General features: G+C 54.9%; 1 protein-coding gene across 1 annotated transcript in view; it reads left to right on the plus strand.

Annotated features, from left to right (window-relative positions):
• Positions 1–2,445: 2,445 nt before the first annotated feature.
• CLPTM1 (CLPTM1 regulator of GABA type A receptor forward trafficking) overlaps positions 2,446–20,184 on the plus strand; it is a 28,694-nt gene continuing 10,955 nt past the window's right edge. Inside the window, exons 1-5 of the mRNA XM_029925138.1 lie at positions 2,446–2,531; positions 7,954–8,066; positions 16,424–16,547; positions 17,757–17,915; positions 19,966–20,083. Coding sequence (XP_029780998.1) covers positions 2,460–2,531; positions 7,954–8,066; positions 16,424–16,547; positions 17,757–17,915; positions 19,966–20,083 — 586 coding nt within the window. The 5' untranslated portion in view covers positions 2,446–2,459. The remainder of the gene's footprint in view (positions 2,532–7,953; positions 8,067–16,423; positions 16,548–17,756; positions 17,916–19,965; positions 20,084–20,184) is intronic.

The raw sequence follows: 20,184 nt of genomic DNA on the forward strand, positions 1-20,184 counted from the left end.
AGCTGTGAGTCTAGTAAAAAACAGGGGCCTTGGGGAGGGATTGTGGGAAATGCCCCCAAGTCCCCAGGGCCTGGGAAGAGCTGAGGCTGCCAAACCCAGGGGGTGATGGGGAGGGGGGATCCTAGAGCAACAATCCCCGCTCTGTCCACTTGTTTCCCACGGACTCAAGCCAAACCAAACCACTGCCCAGTCCAGTTCTGCTTCCAACCAATCCTGGTGCCCTTCCCAGATTCCTCCTTCCTTTCTCAGGCCTCCACCCCAGTCCCACTGCCCTAGGATCCCAGAGTCCAGGCCCTTAGACTCCTCTTGCCTCACAATGCCGGAGTCTGGGACCCCAGACTTCTTCTCCTTCAGACTTGGGAGTCTGGACCCTCAACCCGTTTTTCTCAGTACCCAAAAGTTCAGCGCTCCAGCTCTCTTCTCCCTTAGAACCTGAAATCACAGCCTCTGGTTGGTGCCGGGCGTCCCCTAGTGGAGGGCAGAGGGATTCAATGAGCAGTTCATAGAAATGGCAGAACTTATCTGGTCACTCAACAGAAATGTGGGAGGGCTGTGCAGGGGTCCTAAGGTCACAGCACCATCAGGGAAGAGGCAGGGGAGGGGTGGACAGAGGCTCGGAAGTACATTCTGTGCTGACAGCAGAGAGCCTGATGCAGGGCTCGAACCCATGAACTGTGAGCTCATGACCTGAGCTGAAGTCAGATGTTCAACCAACTGAGCCACCCAGGCGCCCCTAATTTTGCACTTTTGAAAAAGAGGCTGGAAAATCTCAGTCCGCCTCATGTCTGGCAGACACAGTGAGTATGTTCATTTCATCCCTAGACCACGTCTACAGTTTTACAGAATCGTTCTTACTACCCTTATTATATGCGAGAGAAGTAGACTGGGCAAGATGTTCATTAAGGTTCTTTCTTACCCTTGTGTTGGTCCTCAGAGGTCTGTTATCAACCTTCCCCACGCATCCTTTCACTTAGCAACTGTCCCCTGGGGCAGGGCTGGAGGCAGAGTAGTGACCTTGAAAGCCCTGGGCTTCCCCGCCCAAGCCCACGGGCAAGACATACCACACCCACTCCTGACAGTGATAACACAAAATGGGCAGGGGTGGAGCTGGGGAGTCCTGGGATCTGGAAAGACTAGAAGCGGTGATGGCATAGCCTGGGGGCCAGGCAGGGTTGCCTCAAGGAGGTGAGGTTACAACTGAGCTGGGACCTAGAGGAAAGTGAAGGAAGTAAACAGTAAAACGAGAACTAAATTAATTGAAGAATCCCAAAGCAAAGCTTACTCTCCCTTCTGGGTAATATGCAAGGTTTATAATAACAGTGCACAATATTGATCCCTTACTAAGAGCTAGTTGTGTGTGTGTGTGTGTGTGTGTGTGTGTGTGTGTGGTGCTTTACATTGGTGATCTCACTAGGTCTTTCCAAAAGTCCGCGCGGCGGAAGCGGGGCGGGGAAGTGGGAGGGAAACCCTTTGTTTATAAAAGAGAAACCGAGGCCCAAAGAGATCTGTCACTTGTCTGGGGTCAATTAAAAGGTCAGTACCACAACCAGGGTTTAAACCCAGGTCACACCTCCCCTCCATTCATACATAAGGCTTAACACCCGCTGACAGACTTCTGTCCTTTCCCATCCTCCATACCATCCTCCCGAGACCAGGGGTCATTCGACCCGTGTACAGGCTTGGAACTGTACAACGACACATAGCTAAAAAGGATGAAGTTCTAAGAGCCCTTGAAGGCGAGTCCAGAGTTGCGAAATTGCTAGAAAGCGAAGCGCGTTGCGGGCTAAACTAGGTGGCCCAAAGGGTTGGGGGGATGACAGGGTCGATTTGAAGGTGTGGTGGCCGTGAGAACTCAATGCATAGTAACTCAATGCACAGAAAAATCATAACCTAAGGGGACTTGGGAGGAAAAGGTTGCTTTAGGAAAAGAGGTCCGCAGTCGACGACATTGCTCTACGACCCACCGTCTGAGTCTCGGTACGGCGGCCAGGGAGGTTCTTGAACACAGGAAGGGCGTGCATTGAGCAGAACGTTTTAAGGAGTTACGGTGGCCGGGAAAGCTCAAGAAACACGAAAACGGCAACGACTCGAAGAATCGGCGGAGCGAGGCGGGCAGGATGGCCTGCAAGGCTCATATAAATGGAAAAGGCAGATTTACGCGAGGAAGCAAAGGGAATGGAGGCCGTCGGAAGCTCATATGATGGCAGAGAAAGTCTGGGCGTCCCAAGCTGGGTGACAGGCTACTAGGTGTAAACAAACGGCCGGGAATGGGGGGAGTATGGTGGCCGGGTTGGTTCTTCCTTAGCCGGAAGCGGCTCTCCTGAGAGGCGTGGCTTAAGCCCTCTGGCCGGATACGGCAGCTGGCGGGCCTGGCGAAGTGTGAAGTCTCGCGCGATCACTCTGGCGTCGTTGGGGACGGGGCGGGGCTGGCGGCGGGGGCGGGGACCCGGAGCGGGAAGATGGCGGCGGCGCAGGAGGCGGACGGGGCCGGCAGCGCCGTGGTTGCGGCCGGGGGAGGCGGCTCCGGTCAGGTACGGAGGCCGAGAGGGGCCTGAGGGGTTCTTCCCCACCCGGGGGGCCTCCCACGGGGCGTGTCCTGCCTCTTTTCGCGGAATCCCATGCACTGGGGTTCCTTGCTCAGAGGGACCTTGAGTACCGGGCCCAGGCGGCCGGGCAGTCCTGGAGGCCGGACAGTGCGGGGAGCGGGGCCCTGTTGCACGCCGGGTCCCCTGCACGCTCGTGCTGGGCGGCCACCAGGCTCACTGCTCGAGCCGGGACACAGTGGCGCGGAGGGGCGCAGGCTTACATCCAAGCGCCCTGGTTCTCGACTCTGCGAGTCGGGCTCTAAGACCGTTCTTGAAGTGGACGAGCATTCAGTCTCCCTCGCAGTGCCTGATGTGGGCAGTGATTGATTCATTGGGAGTTTTCTAGCTCTGGGGACGTCAGGTAATGATCGTGGGTAAGGGCACGGGCGGTGGAGACCGACAGACCCACTTTACGGACGGGAATCAAGGAAGAGCGAGACTAAGGCGCTTGCAGAAGGTCACCCAGGTTGGGTTTGGGATCTATTCCATGTAGCAGTTGCCAGACATTGCTGACCCAGGGTGGTCAGGACCGACAAGGGTGCGCTTTCAGCATAAACTAACCCTACGGGGGAGTCAGCCTAGGTGCTGATTACTTCTGACCCATTGCTGTTTAAAGCAAACTGAAGGTGCAGAACATACTAGTTCAGGCCTCCACCCTTCAGGCATTTAGGGAATGGATGGAGTGACAGCAAGGTGCTGTCGACCCACCCACTGGGATGTCGCTGACATGTGGGAGGCAGCACCGGGGAGAGGAGGTGCAGGTTGAGAGGGAAGAATGAAGCTGACTTTCCACGTGACCTTGGACAAGTTCCTTGCCTTCTTTGGGCCTTGATGTCTCCAGTGATAAGTGGAGGGGTTGCACAGAATGGCCGGCCGTGTGATGGGTCACAAAGGTGGTTCCAGCCCCGACCCTACCTTCAGTGGCCTGGGAGAGAAGATTGACATATAAAGAATTATAATCCTGAATGACCAGGGGGTGACAAGAGTCTGTGCCAGGGACTGAGGGAGCCCAGTGGAGGAGTAAATAATATCACCTGGGGAGGCCACCTGGGTGAGATTTGGTGACATAACCTCATTCAGCATCCGTGACTGGGACCTGGCCTGGGGGCGGCCTCAGAAAATATTTGTTAACTCTAGAATGAAGACTCAGTGCCTGTCATCAGGGGCTTCCCAGTCTCGCTCAAAGATCTTTCCCCCTCTCTGAGTTTCGGCTGGTTACTGGATCGGGGGTGGTCGGAGAGACCAGCACTCAGGTCCCCCTGACTGTTGAGTTTCCAGGGACCCCTCCCCCAACTTTCTATTTGTCCCACCTCTGCTTAAAACCTTTCATGACTCCGTCCTTTGCCTTCAAGGTAAAGTACAGATTCTTTAGTAGATCAAGGCCTTGGGTGATCTGAATTTTCTTCGCTAGCTAGACTAGGATTTCTCAGCCTCTGTACTACTGACATTTTGGGTTGGTTAATTCTGTGTTGTGGGGGACTGTCCCATGCATCGTAGGGTGTTTAGCTGCATCCCTGGCCTCTACACACTAGATGTCAGTAGCACACATACCTCTTCCCAGTCGTGGCCATCAAAGATGTCCCAAACGTTGCTAAGGGTCCCCTGGGAGGCAGGGAGCGAAATCATCCGAGCTGAGAACCACTGGATGAGTGGGCCATCAGCCACTGTGAAGCTCTTTTATTTCAGGAGTGTGCCTCGTGGCCTGTGCACACACTTCTCCCCTCTTTACCGGATCGATCCTTATCAGTTCTGTGTATCGCAGATGTTCCCTCCCCCAGGAAGCCCTCTCTGACGCGCTCAGACTGGCTTAGGGCTCTCACAGCCCCCCGGGCTTCCCAGTCCCAGCCCTGCCCCCTCTGGGTTGTACCATCTGCCTCTCTTCCCCTGGACTGGGGAGGCCTTGGAGGGCAGAACCAGGCCCTTGTGTCACCTACACCACCCAGCTCGGGACCCGGCCCAGAGCAGGGGCTCAGTGCGTGTGGAGTGAACAGGGTTTGAGGCAGAGGCTGGACTGAGATGGTGCTCCCATGGTGAGGGTGTGCTCGAAGCCGGTCTTCGCGCTCCCAGCCCAGCCTGATGGTCTCAGCTGCTCCTGGGCCCCGACGCCAGAGTTTCTGGGGATTGTGTAAGGTTGGACATGTGGGTCCCAGAGGAGGAACTGTCTTAGTCACTACTGTGTCCCCAGCCATCACACCCTCCCCAGGCCTGTGGGCCTAGCGCCGAGGGGGCGAACCCTCAGTGGTGTCACACTCCTGCCAGCCTGCTCCTCCAGCCAGAGGCTCAGACGCGGTCCAGAGCCGTTAGCCCCTCGTTCCTTCAGCTAATATATACTGAGTCCCCTCTGCGTGCTAGGCTCCGTGCTAATGCTGGGGTTACAGCTGCAGACAGAACAGAGTCCCCGCCCTCTTGGAGCGCACGTTGTCTTGTCAGGGTCACAGGATGGGGTGGAAGAAGGGACAGGAAAACAATGAAGAGAGCAGGTCAGATGGTGATAAGGACCATGGACAGAGTAAAGCTGGAGAAGGGGCTAGGAAGTGAGGGGCGGGTAAGAGGGTTGCAATTTATACAAGGTAGTCTGGGAAGGCCTCTCTGAGGAGGTGACATTTGAACAAAGACTTGAAGAAATTGAGGGACGGAGGCATGCACATATGGGGTCGGGGGAAGCCTCTCAGGTAAAGGGAACTGCCAGTGCAAAGGCCCTGAGGTGAGAGGTACCTGGCCCTGTGGAGGAACGGCAAGGAGGCCTTGTGGCTGGGCCCAGTGAATGAGAGCAGAGAGGCAGGGAGGGGCCAGGTCAGACCAGGGCTTAGGGATCAACATGAAGGCTTTTTTGCTCCCAGGGAGGTGGGAGCCCCGGGGAAGTTGCCTTTCTTTCCAGCTGCAACAGACAGGACAACACTCACCTGTTGTTGGTGTGGAGTTCAGTGGCTGTTAGTTGAGTTTTGCAATCGTGCAGCACAGCCGTCGCCACCGTCCAGTCTCTATCCACTCAGAACGTTCTAGTTCCCTCTTGCAGCCACTCTCTGCCCCCAGCTGGGCTCCTTTTTATTGCTGAGTAGCATTCCGTTGTAGGGATACCCCAGCTTCATTCACCGAGGGGGAGGGGCGTCTGGGTCGTTTCTGGCTATTACAGATAAGCCCGCCCTGTGAACATTTGTCTGTGAGCTTGCCTGTGTGTGTGTGTGTGTTCTCCTTTCTCTTGGGTAGAGACCGAGGAGTGGGCTGCTGGTTTGTACGGCAGGTGCACATGTCACTTTTAAATTCTCTGCTGTGCCTTTCAAAGCCACGACCCCATTTCCCCACCAGGGGTGCACTCTGCGCCCCTGCCAACTCTTGTGACTGTCCGGCATTCAGACTGTGGCACTTCCTTGCGGTTCTCATCTGCCTTTCTCCTGCAGACCTTCTGGCCAGCCCGTCCCCCAGTGCGGGTACGAGAACAGACCTGGGAGTCAGCCAGACATGGGTTCAAATCCCGGCCTGGTCTCAGCTTCTGTTTCTGGGCCCTAAGAATGAGCACAGACCTGCCGGAAACACTCTCGTGGCCGCCAGCGCTCCCGGGAGCAAGGCCAGCCCTGAAGCAGGGGGCGCCCAGTCCCTGTCCCTGACCTTGCCTGCCCCCGGCCAGCCCCTTCCATCAACCTGTCCTCCTAGCATGCCCTCCACCCACAAACCAAAAATAGCTCCTTAGGCAGGCCCCTGACCACCTCATCCAGAGTGGGTCACCGTCCCCACCCAGGAGCCGGCATCTGCCCCTGCTTAGTTCCTCCGGAGCACGTTTGTTTCTGTTTGCCAGCTTGAATGAACCTGTTGACTGTTCCCTGTGTTTCCCTCCAGGCCCTGAGATCCAGGAGGGCAGGGCCCCGAGCCTGGTGGCCACCGCCTAGCCGTGGGCTTGGTACGCAGTAGATGCTCGGGAAATCCATTTTTCAACACATGAAGGAAATATTTTCTGTCTAATACATACCAGTATTTTCACAACCTGGGCCTTTGGTCAGAGAGGGGAAGTGACGTGCCCAAGATCTCACAGTCAGGAACTGTGGGACCCCAGAGCCCCTACCTTTTGCCACAGTGCCCTCCTGCATGTTGGGAGATACTGGGAAGAGCTGCTGGTGAAGGGGACGGGGTGGGGGGGTGATGAATGACCGAGAGGGGTGGGCTCAGGGCTGGGCGGGGAGGGCTAGGCAGTGGAGGCCTAGAAGGGAGTAGGTTTGGGGCGCCTGGGCGATCGCGGCAAGCCCTTCAGGGAGCACGTGTTGACTCCACAGGTGTTTACTGAGCCCCTACTCTGTGCTGGGCGGTGCTCCTGCCTAACGGTGACCACAACAGCCCTGGTCCTGCCTCTTGAAGGCTGAGCGGTGAGGGGACAGAGCTGGGAGAAGGAAGAGGACAGGATCCGGGAGGCAGCAGGTGCAAGAAGGGGGCGGGAAGACTTCCCCACCACAGGCCCTTCCCGACACGCAATTCTCTGCTTCTGAGCTTCTGGTTCCGAGTGAAGATTGCTCTAGAAAGCCCTGCCTGACACCCCCTTGGCATCGCGCTGCCCTTTTCCTTCCTCTGCCACCCAGACAAGGGGGTGAGCCTCCCTGAGCCTCCCTTTGCCTGACTGCTGAGTACCTCACAGGGTAGTTCGTGCTGCCCTTGTGGGCCCCGCCTCCGTGGTGGCTCGCAGTGGCCTGGCTCACGCTCGCTCTGCCTGTGTTTCTCTGTGTCTGTCTCCTGCCGGCTCAGGAGCCCCTGGAGGGACAGGGCCAGCCACAGAGGAGGCCTTCGGAACCGCTTGCCCAGGGAAGAACCTCTTAGATAAACCCAAGCCTTCTGGGACCTGGCACCTGTCACTATTCTGCATTGTCTCTTGCATCTTGGGCTCTGGCTTCGGAGAGCAGTGGACAGTCCTCAGAGTCAGATAGGGTCTCTCCCTTTCCTTTCTGTGCCAGCTGCTCCCCTCACTGTCTCCTCTGCATCGTCTCTTTGTTATGTTTTAAGTCTCAGCTCCAAGGTCCCTTCCTCCAGGAAGCCCTCCCTGATGCCTAGGCTGGACCCGATACCCCCTCCAGTGTCCTGTATCCCAGCCCTGTCTACTCTGGATCATCCCTCTCCGGGGGCTGTTTAGCTCCCCCACTGGGCTGCGACTCCCCAGGAGGGCAGCACAGGGCTGTCTCAGTCACCCCTGTGTCACCAGCACAGAGGAGCCTTGGGGGAAGTGTTTCTGTCTTGAAGGAGCAAGGTCCAGCACCCTTCCTGGGGGGTTTTATTCGTCTCGTCTCCAATTACTGATCAGGCACCTCCTCTGGGCTCAGCCTTGTGCCTATGACAGCCCCCTGTGCCTCAGGGGACCCCTCCCTCCTCACCCCGTCTCTGTTTCCTGCAGGTGACCAGCAATGGCAGCATCGGGAGGGACCCGCCGGCGGAGACCCAGCCCCAGAACCCACCGCCCCAGCCGGCCCCCAATGCCTGGCAAGTCATCAAAGGAGTGCTGTTCAGGTGAGCATGCGGGGGTTGACTTCGTTTGTCGAGAAAAATGCAAATAAAAACAGAAGAAAGGAAAACGCCACTGGGTATGAGCATTGGTGGTGATGCTGTTCTTTTATTAATATGACTAGAGTTTTTTTTTTTTATTGTGGTAAAGTATACTGTTGTTGTTGTTCTTGTTTTTAAAGTAGTCTCCACACCCAGTGTGGGGCTCGAACTTAAAACCCTGAGATCAAGAGTCACATATTCTACCAATTGAGCCAACTAGCCACTCCATATTTTTTTTTTAAGATTTTGCTTTATTTTAAATGTTGGTTTATTTTTGAGAGTGAGCAGGGAGGGGCAGTGAGAGAGGGAGACAAAGAATGCCAAGGAGGGTCTGGGCTGTCAGCATGCAGGACTCGAACCCACAACGCGTGAAATCATGACCTGAGCTGAAATCAAGAGTTGGCTACTCAGCGCCACCCCAGAGTCCCTTCTAAAATTTTGTTTTTGGGGCGCCTGGGTGGCTCAGTCGGTTGAGCACCCAACTTTGGCTCAGGTCATTATCTCACAGTTTGTGGGTTCGAGCCCTGTGTCAGGCTCTGTGCTGACAGCTCAGAGCCTGGAGCCTGCTTCAGATTCTTTGTGTCCCTCTCTCTCTCTCTCTGCCCCTCCCCTGATCACATTGTCTCTCTCTCTCAAAAATAAATAAATGTTAAAAAAAAAAAAGAGATTTTGTTTTTAAATAATCTTTAGACCCAGTATGGGGCTCGAACTCACAACCCTGAGATCAAGAGTCACATGCTCCACTGACTAAGCGAGCCAGGAGCCCCTAAAGTATACTGTATTAATTTGCTAGGGCTGCTGTGACAAATGGCTCAGACAGGGGTGGGTAGGAGAGGTGTAAATAGCAGAAATGTGTCTCCTCACAGCTCTTGAGGCCCCAAATCTGGGACCAAGGTGCCGGCATGGCAGAGATTTCTTCCCTGGCTCATAGACGGCCATTCTCTGTGTGCCTACGCGATCTTTCCCCCGTGCGTGTCTGCGTCCTAATGTCCTCTTCTTGTGAGGACACCGGTCCTGTTGGATTGGGGTCCACCCAGTGGCGTCACTTAGCTTCAGTCACCTCTTTGAAGGCTGGCTCTCCCAATGCAGTCGCTGAGGGTGACGGCACTCGGGGTTAGAATTTAAACAGAGGAATGGGGGGGGGGCGCCGTTTACGTGAAATTTGCCGCCGCACAGCCTCCACCCCCACGCGTCTCCAGGACGTCCTCTCCCCGGAGTGCACCTCTGTATCCCTTAAGCACGAACCGTGCCCCCCCCCCCCCATGTAACCACCCCTGGCACCCACCATGGGGTATTTTCCATCTCTCTGAACTTGACTGGTCTACTTAGGGCATTTAAGTGGAGTCATACAGCCTGTCCTTTTGTGCCTGGCTGGTGGTGATCTTTTTATATGTGCATTCATGCGGCCAGTTCCTGGGTGGTGGGAGCACAGGGCTTGCCTTCTGGAAACCTGGCCTGTGACCAAGGCCCTGGGGAGACGCTGGCTGGGGGCAGGGGGATCTGTCTGGGGCTGAGTTCTGTGCCTGCCCACCTAGACCTGATGACAGTGTCCCTTCTCTGCCCTGAGCCCTTTTTGATCATCTGCAAAATAGACATTTCTTTTTCTTTTAGAGAGGTATTTTAGCAAAATGTTCAAGAGACAGGCCATGCATTTAGACAGGCACTTTCTCTCCTTATCAACTATAAGAAATTCGTGGCAGAGTTGTTTATTTAATTCATTATTAAGGTTTAACCAATTTTTTTTTAATGTTTCTATTTATTTTTGAGAGAGAGAGAGAGAGAGAGAGAGAGAGAGAGAGAGAGAGAGAGAGAGAGACAGAGTGCAAGTGGGGCAGGGGCAGAGAGAGAGAGACAGACAGAATCTGAAACAGGCTCCAGGCTCTGAGCCATCAGCACAGAGCCCGATGTGGGGCTCAAACTCGTGAACCGCAAGATCATGACCTCAGCCGAAGTTGGATGCTCAACCAACTGAGCCACCCAGGCCCCCCTGTTATTAAGGGTTTATTTAAATTTCTGTCTAGGTAACATACAACGTAATTATTAGTTTCAGGCGTACGATATAGTGATGCCAAACTTCAAACACGACCTGGAGCTCATTGCACCAAATCCCTCCTTAATCCCCATCATCTATTTCCCTCTTCCCCCACCCACTTCCCCGTCAATTTTTCTCTAGAGTTAAGACTCTCTTTCTTGGTTTATCTCTGTTTTTTTTTTTTTTCCTTCTTGTTTGATTTGTTTCTTAAATTCCACATGAGTGAAATCTTACAGTATTTGCCCTTCTCTGACTTACTTTGCTTAGTGTTATACTCTATACCTCCATGTCGCTGCAAATGGCAAGACTTAGTTCTTTTTTAAGTCTGGATGATATCCTGTTGATATGTATGTAGGTGTGTGCATGTACATATATATATTTAAGTGTGTGTATGTATATGTCTCACATCGTCTTTATCCATTTATCTGTTGATGGACAGGTGGGCTGCTTCCCTAATTTGGCTAGCGTAAATACTGCTGCTGTGAACATTGGGGTGCACATATCCCTTTGATTTGGCGTATTTGTATTTGGGGGCTAGGTACTAGTGCGGTTACCGGGTCGTAGGGCGGTCCATGCTGCTTTCCACAGCGGCTGCACCAGTCTGCGTCCCCACCAGCAGCGCACTGAGGATTCCTTTCCCCGTGTCCTCGCACAGCCGAGTTGTTGAAAACAGTCCTCCCCTTGGCTAGTACGTCCTCACGTGGCTGTGGCCTGCTGCAAGGGAGCCTGGGAAATGTGGTCTTTCTTCTGGGAAGCCAAGTGCCCTGCGGAAAGCTGGGGTTCTGTCCTTGGGGAAGGCAGAGGGGTGGTCGGGGTGGGTCAGCCACGTGTCCCCCACACACCCCGGCTACCTTACTCGTTTTCTCCTCTAAGCTCGTTCGTAATGCACGCTTCGTGTAGAAAGTAAGTTCAAACAGTACAGATGGCGTAGAAAGAGGAAGGCCACACAGAAGCGTGTGAGGATTGGTGGCTGGCCTGTCAACGCACGCCTGTGCTCTGCCTGAAGTGAGATCACGTGAAGATGCTCACGGGTCAGTTGTTCAGAACCGAGAAACACGGGGGGCAGCCTGCTTGTCCCAACTAGAGGATCAGCTGCTGAAATGTAGAGGGGAGCCGGCCCGCCTCCGAGCCTGGGGCCTCCGCCGGCTGATCTTCCCTCTCATGCCCACGTTCCCGTCTCAGAGCCAGGGATCCCGGCAGCTCGCAGGTCGTGAAAGATGTCATAAGGTCCGTGTGAATGGGGGGCGCAGGAGCTGGGACCCGCTCAGAACTGGCCAGGGGTTCTCTTGTGTCTGAGCTGAGTGTTAAGAACTTAGATAATATAAAGAGAAAACAACTTAAAAAAAAAATCCCCATAGGGGCGCCTGGGTGGCTCAGTCGGTTGAGCCTCCAACTTCGTCTCAGGTCAGATCTCACGTTCATGGGTTTGAGCCCCGCATCAGTCTCTGTGCTGACAGCTAGCTCAGAGCTTGGACCCTGCTTCTGGTTCTGTCTCCTTCTCTCTCTGCCCCTCCCCCTCTCATGCTCTGTCTCTCTCTGTATCAAAAATAATAATAAATTTAAAAAAAGAAAAAGAAAAAAGAAAAAAGAAAAAAACCCCATAATCCCAGCCATAGCCACCAGTCACGTTTTGGTGTGGGACAGGCCTGCCCCCCACCCCCCCACCGTGTCCTCCAAAAATGTCACCCAGGATGCAGAGAGGCTGTGCAGGAAGGAAATTCCCCACCGATCCGCCCAGACGCTGGGGCGCCATCCAGGACATGCACCCAGCATTCTGGCACCGTGGCCTCCCCTCCCTCCTTTCCTTCTTCGTTCCACTCTTCCCTGCCGGGTCCAGTAAGGACCTAGAATTTTCTTACGGATCAGTTTCCTTTTTGCATGCTCCAAGCAGCTGTGAATAAAGATTATTTTTATCTTTCCCTTCACTTTTACATAAGAGTAGCCTATTTTCCCCAGTTCTGCACCTTGACTTTTTTCATTAACAACATATCTTAGAATCTCTCCACATTGGTACATAGGCCGCTTCTTTCAGATAGACATTTCTCATACGGTTGTAGCTTAGGCTCATTTTCTTCCTTAGAACCAGACAGCCCCAAACATTAGCCTGGGTGGGTGCCCAGAGACCATCTTATCTGGAAATCTTTTTTTTTTTTTTAATGTTTCTTTATCTTTGAGAGAGAGAGACAGAGTGAGAGGGGGTGGGGAGCAGAGAGAGAGGGAGACACAGAATCTCCCTGAAGCAGGCTCCAGGCTCTGAACCGTCAGCACAGAGCCCGATGCGGAACTCAGACTCATGAATGGTGAGATTGTGGCCTGAGCTGACGTCGGATACTTAGCCGACTGAGCCACCCAGGCGCCCCCTCAACTGGCATTCTTAAGGTGGGGTTCAGGGTTGGTTTTCAGGGGCCCGAAAACTCTTCAAAGCTTCAAGCAGATTGTGTAAGAAGGGACTTTTTGGGGGAGAGTGGAGTCCAGGCTTCGGCGCATCTCCACTTTACGCCAGCGGTTGCCCGGAGCGGGGGATGGGATGGGTACCGCGTACCGGGTAAATAGAGGGCGAGGAGGGTTTTCATTCGGCGTCTGTTCACGTACTTGACACTTTTCTGAACGCAGGATGCCGGTGTGGGGCGGGAGGAAGACGTGCGTCTCTTGCTTAACTGGCTGCGAAGCGTTGGGCGTGCGCCAGTCCCCTCTAGGCCTGTCATCGTCTAGGGCAGGGCTTCCTGGCCTGGCATGTGGCTGGAGGAGCGTGTCCGTGAGCCGTCTGAGAGGACCCACAAACTGTGGGTGCACAGGTGTGTACAGGTGCTCTTCCGGAGACTGGGGATCTGGATCCTAAAACATCGTCCGGTCCAGTCTGACTCCTTTTACCCACAGGGACCCAGAAGCCAGGAGGGGGAGGCTTTCCTGCAGGGCGCACACTGTGCCAGGGCAGAGCTGCCTGGGGGCGTCCCTGCTCCCACACTCTCCCTCAGCATGTTTACTAAAACGGGAGCCTCTCTTGGAGGTGGAGGTTCCCCCGAGACCGCCGGTTCCAGACCTTCTGCAGCCCTGTGCGTCAGGGACTTATGAGGCCGCAGGAGGCTCTGCTGGGCCGTGGCCCCTGAGACCCCAGACCCCAGGGCTCCGTAGCTGGTACAGGCAGACAGGTCCCTGCGCCGGATCCAGCCCTTGCGTGCGGTTCGGGGCCCACCCACACGAGAATTCCTTCAGAGTAGTTTTCCATTCCGAAGAGTTTTGTCTGCCTTTTTCCTATGATGAAACTAACAACAGTAGCACTTTTCAAGTACTTGCCAGACGCGTGTCAGGCTTTGTTCCAGGTGCTGTGTATATAGCGTGGGTGCGCCGTGCATACGTACTTAGAGACGAATACAGGCATAGAGCTATATCCATGCACTTAGTGTTATCCACAGCCCTGTGGGGTAGGTAGTGTGATTATCCCCATTTTAACTGTTGAGGAGACAGCAACCCAGAGAGGTTAAGGCTTGCCTGAGGTCACACGGTTGGTAAGAGGCAGAGCTGGGCTTCAGGTCCCGGTATTGCAGACTAGAGGCTGAGCACTTAGCCTCTGCTCTATTGCTTTTCGTACCTGTAATTAATAAGTTCCTGTCTCATTTAATAATTACACAGCGGCAGGTGTCTGAGAGACCTGAATTCACATGAGTTTTTTAGAAGTTGTTTATTTCTCTCTCACGTACTATTCTGGACGTAGGCAGACCAGGATTCTGTCGTCTTCTGCAACCCAGATTCCTTTCTGTTCCACTGTCAATAGGTTTTGCCTCTTATCTGCATGGCCTAATATGGCTGCTGAAGATCCCGCCATCACATCCACGTTCTTTCTCTTTAAGGACACTCCTCCAGAGCCCAGTACAACACACAGTGTTTACATTTTATTGGCCAGGACTTTATCTTCCGTGGACCCCTAGCAAGACTAAAATTATAGTTTTTATTTAGGAGTTCTCTCTTTGAGACAAAAGGGGAAGACATAATGGGAAACATCTAGCAATCTGCTATAGTTTTGTTTGAGGCTTTTCTTTAGTTCATTAAAAGAAAAAAAAAAAATTAAAGGGGCTCCTGGGTGGCCCAGTTGGTTGTGTCTGACTTCAGCTCAGGTCATGATCTCACAGTTTGTGGGTTCAAGCCCTGAGTTGGGCTCTGTGCTGACGGCTCCGAGCCTGGAGCCTGTTTCGGATTCTGTGTCTTCCTCTCCCTCTCTCTCTGCCCCTCCCCCGCTCACGCTCTGTCTCTCTTGCTCTGTCAAAAAAAAAACAAACATTAAAGAAAAATTCAAAACGAATAGCTTGAAGAAGAAAGTAAAAAATCACCTGAGGATAACTGTCATTCGTCATCACTGTATTGGTCATGATCCTTTTACATTTTGATTTGTATAAATGCTATTTTCATTTGTTTGTTTTTTAAGTAGGCTCTTCTCCCAACGTGGGGCTGGAACTCACAACCCCGAGATCAGGACTCACACATTCCGTACACTGAGCCAGCCAGGCGGGCACCCCGGGTTGTTTTCTTCAGAATTTTTAAGGCAGTATTGGGTTTTGTGGCTTATTGTTTTCTACACCTTCCCCCTACTCCCCCAAACCCAGAAATCCATTTGCAAGTCTGATGTGTATTGTTTCATACCTTTCTCTGTTTTTATTTCAGTTTAAATGTGTTAAATACATGGTTTGGGGTTTTTTTGGGTGAGTGTGGGTTTTTTATTCTTGGTTTTGTATTGTTTTGTTTTGTTTTTTAAGTAATCTCTACACCAGTGTAGGGCTAGAACTCATAGTCCTGAGCTAGAGAGGCGCACGGTTCTCTGAGCCAGCTGGGTGCCCCTTAGAACTTTCTCGTCTTCCCCAGCTGAAACGCTGCACCTGTGAAACTCTGACTCCCATTCCTCGGTCCCCCTCAGACGCGTTGTTTAACACGTTTATTATACAAAATTGAAGTCCTATTCCATGTACTTTCCTTCTCTCCCTTTCTTTCCATATTCACCTTTCTCTTTTATCTTGAAAAAAAAATTTTTTAATGTTTATTTATTTATTTGAGAAAGCACGTACTTGCATGAGCAGTGGGAGAGCAGAGAGAGAGGGAGAGAGAATCCCAGGCAGGCTCCACGCGGTCAGTGCTGATTCCTAGCTTGGGGCTCGAACTCACGAACTGTGAGACTGTGCCTGAGCCGAGATCGAGAGCCAGATGCTTAACCGACGGAGCCACTCAGGCGCCCCCGGCCTTTCTCGTTTCATAGTGGTCCCAGAAATACCTCCAAGTCCATTCTGACTCTAAGACCACGTAGTACCATGTTTATTCAGTTTTGTGAATTGGAAATACGACACTAGCGTATTTTAGTGTTGTTTTGGTTTTGTTATTTTTTCTATCATGTTACTGAATATGTTACTTCTTCCTCAAAGTAAACTCCATTCCCAATGTGAGGCTCAAACTCCTGAGCCCGAGGTCAAGAGTCACTTGCTCTTCTGACTGAGCCAGCCGGGTGCCCCCAGCACGGTACTCCTAAAGCTCTCTGGGGGCGCCTGCGTGGCTCAGTCGGTTGAGCCTCCGACTTCGACTCAGGTCATGATCTCGAGTTTGTGAGTTCGAGCCCTGCATCGAGTGCAGAGATTCTTTAAGTGAATAAATAATTAAAATGTAAAAAAAAAAAAAAAAAAAAAAAGAGTATGCATTTACAAACATTCACGCGTGAACTTGATAAAGAAAGCACCTAAGAGAACCAAGAGCAGAGTTGTTGTGTCAACAAACATAATTACGTATAGAAAACCAGCATTGATGTGTTCTAAGTATCTTAACTTTTAACTTTTCCTAAGTTTTTCCAAGTTGTTTTCAGCGGCAGTGTTGGCCTGAATGGCCTAGCCCAACATTACTACAAGTTGGGACTAGCCCTTGCCTCACCGTCTGCTTCTCGAGTCTTCAGTTGATTTGAGGTGCTGTGCCCCTACAATGCCGAGATTTCAGATTCTTAGGGTTCCCTCGCTTTGGGATCCCAGGGGCCTGGCGTGTTGGCTTTCCCAGGGGTGAGGTTAGCAGGTCCAAGGCCCTGCAGCCCCGTGGCTGCCAGGGCCTTCTGGGAAACGTGGGCAGCACCCCGGATGCGGCTTCTGGGGGCATCACGTCTTCTCACCAGCCCGGGGACTGCCTTCCGAGGGGCCCTCCCCGCCCCCTGCTCGGTCCCCAACCCTGGGTCAGGCCCTAGCGTGTGCCGAGTCAGGAGGCGGTCAGGCGGGCCCGCGTTGCAAAGAAAAGGCCTGGGACTCACCAGCTGCCCTGCTTGTCCCCTCAGGATCTTCATCATCTGGGTCATCAGCAGCTGGTTCCGCCGAGGGCCGGCCCCTCAGGACCAGGCGGGCCCTGGAGGAGCCCCCCGCGTCGCCAGCCGCAACCTGTTCCCCAAAGACACTTTAATGGTAACCGCCGGCTGGGAGGTTGGACGGCGTGGGGGAGGCTGTGGGGGAGCGACGTGGGCGGTTGGGACAGACAGGCCCCTGGTCGCTGTCGGCCGTGCACGGGTCAGGGGCTGGGGCACTCCGGGTCCATCCTCGGCCCGGGGGGCCTGTGTCAGTCTAGCGACACTCTCAAGGCAAAGGTAAAATCTGGTTTTGTGGGGAAGAGGGACATCGGAGGTGCCACTCAGTTGCTCACAAACTGTTGTGTCCCTGATGTGTCCCATTGCCAAAGTACGTTCAGGCGGTGCTTTTTGAACAACCAGATGCGAAGTAACCGCTTGAGCTAAAGCTGACCCAGTTGTTTTTTTTTAAGAGTCTGCTGATACATTTTTTTTATATATTTTTTTTACATTTATTTATTTTTGAGAGACAGAGACGGAGCACAAGTAGGGGAGGGGCAGAGAATGAGACACAGAATCGGAAGCAGGCTCCAGGCTCTGAGCTGTCAGCACAGAGCCCGACCTGGGGCCCGAACTCACAAACTGAGATCATGACCTGAGCCAAAGTCGGGTGCTTAACTGACTGAGCCCCCAGGCGCCTCCCGCCTGTGCACCCCTCCACGGCCCTGGGATCCCCGACTGCACAGCATCCTAGTCAGCGGGTGCCCGCCGCTCAGAGGCGCTTTGCCCGCGCGCCCCGGGGACTCTGGACAAGGGCGGCCACGGGCACTTGCCGAGGGAGGGTGCTTTCCGAGGCCTGGCTTCTCCACTTCCCAGGCGCTCTTGGGAACCGGCTCACCCTCTTGCAGCTCTTGACTGTGCTAAACTCTGACCAAAAAGGGAGAAGAGAATTCTGGGAGTCTTTGATCCCTTCTGACTCCAAATTCTACTTTTTTTTTTAAAGTAAAAAGCTAGGCTCAAACTCACTCCATCTCTGGCCGACTGAGCCAGTCAGGCGCTGACCCCAGGTTCTAACTGGCGGACTGACCATTCTTTGGTTGTTTCTTGCTCATGGACACCACAGGCTCAGACCAGGACAGACGTGGGGTGGGGGTGGCGGGGGGAGAAGAGAGAACATTCTAGCAGCTGCCGTTCTTCCCCCCCCCCGGCTCCCTCCACCCTGCTGCGGACATGAGTGTGCTGACCGCTGCCACCGCTCTCCCACGGCTCTCCGTCGGCTCCGGATCAGAGGCCGGCAGCCGCCCTGAGCCCCCCACCCCCACCCCCACAGAACCTGCACGTGTACATCTCCGAGCACGAGCACTTTACAGACTTCAACGCCACGTCGGCGCTCTTCTGGGAGCAGCACGACCTCGTGTACGGCGACTGGACCAGCGGCGAGAACGCAGACGGCTGCTACGAGCACTTCGCCGAGCTCGACATCCCGCAGGTGGGGGTGGCTCCCGGCCCCGCGCCCCGCGAGCCAGTGCCCTGCGGGTGCCCGCCCCCCGGCCTCTGCGCCTGGGCCTCCCCGACTGACACATGCGGGTGGGCTTGAAATTGGCCTGGGGTCCTCCTGGCTACCTCCAGGGTTGCGGGAACCTGTGTGTTAGGCCAGTGAAGGGTTAGCGCCGCCCTTGGAGGTTGGTCAGGCAGCCCGGTTAGAAAGGAGCAGCGCTTACTGGGCCGACTGGCACCAGCCGCCCTGCCCCCGTGAGAAGCGGGAACTGTCGTCCCCACGTGACTAACCCATAAGGAAGCCGAGGTAGAGAGCTTAGGTGACCCGCAAGGTCAGACGGCCTGTGGGCGGTTCGAGCCCAGGCTGTCCGGCTCTGGACTCCGGCAGGCCCGGGTCCGGTCCTGTCTCCTCCAGCAGCCTTCCTTGATGCTCAGTTTCGGGTGTCAGGGAAGTTCTCTGGACTTCTGCCTGCAAGCCTGCCCGCTCTGGGTTGTCCCTACCAGGGCTGGGCTGGTCACCGCTGTGTCCCCAGCTCCGCTCAGTGTGGGGCCGATCCCTCAGCGGATATACACATCAGTGAAAGTAGTGGATCAGTGGACCAGTGGGTGGGGATGTCTCTGGCACTGCTCTCTCATTTCTCCCCCGAGGGTCTTCTCCTCGGCCCCTGGGGCGGGGCGATGTCTTCTCTGGCCGGTGCCTGAAGTAGGGTGTGGGTACAGTCCTTCTGAGGTGGGTAGGGTAGCTGCGCTCTCCACCCAGACCTCTGGCCCAGCCCCCAGGCCATGAGATACCGGAAGGCCAGGCGGCAGGTTGGGTGGTGAGCGCTCCTCCGGAGCATCCAGTCCAACCCCCCTTCCCAGCTTTGGGGTGGGAGGGGGCTCGCTTCTGCCTGATTTTGAGTCATTCCGTGCATTTCGCGCTCAGGGCCGCAGGGGAAGCACCGGGTTTGGTCAGGAGCAGGCGTGGGGGAGGCGCAGCCGGAGCCTTTCCCGGAGTTCCCATGGGAGAAGCTAGGCAGCAAGGGAAGCCATGCAGGACGGGCCAGCTCGGATGGCGGCGGGCTCTGGGCCGGAGGGTGGTGCCCAACTGTGTGGGCAGCTTGCCGGGTGGGATTAGGTGGGTCAGGGGAGTTGGGGGAGCTGCTTGGAGCGGTTCGCTTAGGAAAGACCTGTTCAAGGGCAGGTGAGTCATTTGTCTCTAGGAATCAGTAGCCCTGGGAGGGGTGGTCTCTCCCCTTCCTCTAGATGTTAAAACAATAAAAATACATGAAACATAATTAACACAGAGGTGGGATTAAAAGGTAGGGAAGTGAGGGGGTTGCGCTGTGGCCAGGTTGATCCAAGTTCTGCGTGCAGAGCAGACAGAGGCCTCAGATGGGCCTTGGCCGCCCACCTGGGCCTCAGGCAAATGGCTACCCTCTTGGGTTTCCGCATCTGGTTCAGGTGGGAGTGAGGGCAGTCCCCTTCCTGGGGAGAGAGTAGTACAGTGACAGGCACAGGCAGAGAGGTGGGGACACAGACGAGGACAGGCAGAGACGGGAGCCCATGGACTGGGTTCAGATGCCTGTACTCAGCACACGGCACGTTACCCTCTGCGGGCAGCCCGCTTGCCTCATCTGGAAAATGGGCGGCAATGCCACCTGCTGCGCCAGGCTTGGGTGGGTCACCGAAACAAGTGTGGCTTGGAAGTTACTGTTTCAAGGGCCAGGAGCGGGCTCTGGGCCTCCTTGTTTTGCTGCCAAGTGGGTTGATGCTGTTGGCGTTTAGTGAGCCGCTCCTCCGTGCCCGAGTGGCCACGCTAGGGGCCCCTGGGTCGCTTTCGTGCTGCCATAGGCTCAGGGCTGACCATCGGCGTCACGCCACTGGGCGCTGAGGCCCCGGCAGACGGAGCCCGGGGGCACCCAGCCCGAGTGTGCTCCAGCAGGGCTCGGAGCTGAGTGTGTGTGACATCAGCGGCTTGCTCGTGGGCATTCCGGCACGGCACTGGGCCCGGGCACCACGGGCCTCAGTGCTTCCATTTCCCCTGTGGGCCCGCCTTACAGAGCGTCCAGCAGAATGGCTCCATCTACATCCATGTCTACTTCACCAAGAGCGGCTTCCACCCAGACCCCCGGCAGAAGGCCCTGTACCGCCGGCTCGCCACCGTCCACATGTCACGGAGTAAGCACCCCCCGCCATGCGGTGGGCTCCCAGGGCAGGCAGGGCCCCGGGCTGGGGGAGGCTGGGACCGGCCGGCCAGAGGGCTCAGAGCAGAGACATCA

This window comes from Suricata suricatta, chromosome 16 (assembly GCF_006229205.1).
Source record: "Suricata suricatta isolate VVHF042 chromosome 16, meerkat_22Aug2017_6uvM2_HiC, whole genome shotgun sequence".
In the NCBI taxonomy this organism is placed as follows: Eukaryota; Metazoa; Chordata; class Mammalia; order Carnivora; family Herpestidae; genus Suricata; species Suricata suricatta.